The sequence below is a fragment of the Gobio gobio genome (genome assembly GCF_949357685.1).
Source record: "Gobio gobio genome assembly, chromosome: 21".
Taxonomy (NCBI): domain Eukaryota; kingdom Metazoa; phylum Chordata; class Actinopteri; order Cypriniformes; family Gobionidae; genus Gobio; species Gobio gobio.
This window is the reverse complement of record NC_137117.1, coordinates 19,784,282-19,786,876: the sequence shown is the minus strand read 5'-3', so window position 1 is coordinate 19,786,876 and position 2,595 is coordinate 19,784,282. Positions and strand designations below refer to the sequence as shown.

At 38.8% G+C, this 2,595-nt stretch overlaps 1 protein-coding gene across 1 annotated transcript; it reads left to right on the top strand.

The window, feature by feature from the left end:
* Window positions 1–470: 470 nt before the first annotated feature.
* Window positions 471–1,553, top strand: irak1bp1 (interleukin-1 receptor-associated kinase 1 binding protein 1). Its single transcript, XM_079801863.1, has 4 exons — window positions 471–786; window positions 860–925; window positions 1,002–1,132; window positions 1,250–1,553. Exons 1-4 carry the CDS (start codon window positions 493–495, stop codon window positions 1,506–1,508), a joined length of 750 nt encoding a protein of 249 aa, XP_079657989.1. The 5' UTR covers window positions 471–492; the 3' UTR covers window positions 1,509–1,553.
* Window positions 1,554–2,595: the final 1,042 nt, after the last annotated feature.

The window sequence follows — 2,595 nt, the reverse complement described above, 5'->3', positions numbered from 1 at the left end:
GACTTTTTATGGTTGAATATTAATAAATAATAATAATTCCCTATTATTATTATTATTATTATTATGCATACATTTTCCTATGGTGATCATAAATACAATTCGATTAAAAACTAAATTTCAAATCATATAATGCTATGCAATTAACAAATTTTATTTTATGTTTAATGTAACAAAATTAGGTCTATCTGCTCTCAAACGATCTGTGCAAACGGTGTCAGTCTATGTATAGTCAAGCCAGTTTGTTGATCTGTGCTTCCCTCTGCTGGTCAGTTCTCAAGAAATAACTTGATTTCAAAAACTATTAGAGTAAAATTAAACATATTTTAAACTATTCGAACGATTCTAAATATTTGGAAATATAAAGATTGAAATAATTTGGCGCCAACACAAAAACTCGGGACATTATAAAACGTATAAAAAAATGCCTATAACTACATTTCCCAACATGCACTGAACAAGTTGCCATAGCGCCACGTTGGTTTACCAACAAATATGGCGCACAGCCCGTCTCGTGTCTTTGCAGCAGTTTCAGCGACTGCTGGTGATGTTTACCGAGACGAAAACGAATCGGTGTTCAGTCGGGGCCGCAAGCAAACATCTTTACACATTCAAAGCAACGCAAGAGTGGTTCAGGTCACGGGCTGCGCGGAGTTGTCGTGTCCTCCGGACCGCGCGACCGTTACCATCAGCGTCAAAAACAGTAAAGAAAATGTTAACGACGTGACTAACAGCGTTACGCGAAGACTGGAATATATACTACAGACTGCGAGGCAGCATGATGTCAAGGTGATAATTTATTAAAATGTGCATATTTCAAAAAACAAAGAACAAGCTATATAAGTATCTTCTTTCCAAACAGGAAGAAAACGTCACTGTGGCCAAGCATTTACAAAGAGAGGAGGAGCTCTTCCACATGCAAGCCGAGGTAAGATGGAAAGATGTGTCCTATTTTGTCAGGCTATGATATGTTTACTCTTTATTTATCTATTTTGTCTTTGCAGGTGCTTGTTGTGTTTTCAGACTTTGAGAAGATGCAGCATGCACGCTCGGTTTTGATTGAAAAACTAGACAAAAGCGTGTGTGTTGGTGACCCTTACTACAGTCACAGTGCTGAAAGCCTCAATTTGTTAAGGTGAACGAACAATGCTTGGCCAATGTCAGTCTTCATGCAAAGCTCCACTGCAAGCCTGAACATCCATCTGCCATGTACAATGAATTAATATGCCTGTTTGTAATGATTTGAATGCAGACGGCGAGTGTGTTTGGAAGCCGTGGACAACGCTCGGCTAAAAGCCAGCGAGGCGTGTGGCATTCTGGGACAAGCTCTGGGACGTCCGCTGCTTGTACGCGAGGAGGAATCACGAGAGTGGACCAGCGGCCAGCATGAAGTCACTGGCTCTCCTCTAACACTACATCAGAGGACTGGGGTTACATTAGTCTCTGCCTCTTCACGCATGTTTGTGACCTTTGAATTACGACCAAAGGATGGCAACAGGAGGAAATGTTGAAGTTTTTTGTTTAGCAATAATAAAATTACATGTTGATTTTTCAAGAATCTGCTGACTTAACCTGTTAACACATAGTCCTATGAAGTGAGCAGAGCACCAGAACCACCAATATTCACAAAAGGGCCTAAAATAAAGATACCACACTTTCCTACTGATGTTTTAATTAAATTCTCCAATCCAGAGTATATTGAATTGCACTGTGTGCAACTCAAAAGATAATGATAAAAATTGAGTAGTACTCAAACATACTGGTAAGATCATATTTTCATGTTAGAAAACACTCTGAAAGTCTAATAAATGAGTTAAGATGAGCCTGTGTTTGAATAGGGAATACATACTCGTATAATGATGCATGTACGCATCTTGCACACATATTTGATGACTTGTGCTAATTATAGTGCCAAACACAAATGTAATCATAACTTACCGGGATATCCCAAGAAACACGGGACAGAGAAGTCATCCTCCATCCCAGGTAGAGATAGCCCTGGTGGGCCAGTCCAGGAAGATTTGTCTGTAAGGGTAATGTTTAAATGTACAGTTACCTGACAAATATTTTTAAAGTAAACCTGACTCTCCATTTTATTCCACTCCAGCTAGGGATTATACTATATATATATTTTATTTTATTCACTTACGAATATTTTAATTCCATTTCTGTGTAAAGCACTTTGAATTGCCACTGTATGAAATGTGCTATACAAATAAACTTGCCTTGCCGATATTAGCAAGACAAGGCAGACTTCTTTCATGAAATAGGATCTCCCTATGTTGCTTGTTATAGCTGGTAAAATAATGTGGAATATGGTACTCTTTTCTTGATCTGTCTTCATATTCTTGGTGAGGCGACGGTGCTACCCACTGAGTCACTGGGCAGCCACTCATATCCAGCTCTGCCTCCTTTAAAATATGAAGGATAGTGTTTACCACCTGCCCTGGTAATAGATGTCCATTCTTGCATGACCTAAACAGATTCATTTTAGGCTTTGTGAAAATCCATCAGGAGAAAAAGCTAGATATAACACTAGGGTTTGTAGCGATTACTTCTCTAGACGGAAGAGGAAATAAACTAAAGGCAAAGATGACT

Coding starts and splice junctions, on each gene's coding strand:
- irak1bp1 (XM_079801863.1), top strand. CDS start 493: ATGGCGCACAGCCCGTCTCGTGTCTTTGCAGCAGTTTCAGCGACTGCT. Junction 787..859: donor CGAGGCAGCATGATGTCAAG/GTGATAATTTAT, acceptor CTTTCCAAACAG/GAAGAAAACGTCACTGTGGC. Junction 926..1,001: donor TCTTCCACATGCAAGCCGAG/GTAAGATGGAAA, acceptor TTGTCTTTGCAG/GTGCTTGTTGTGTTTTCAGA.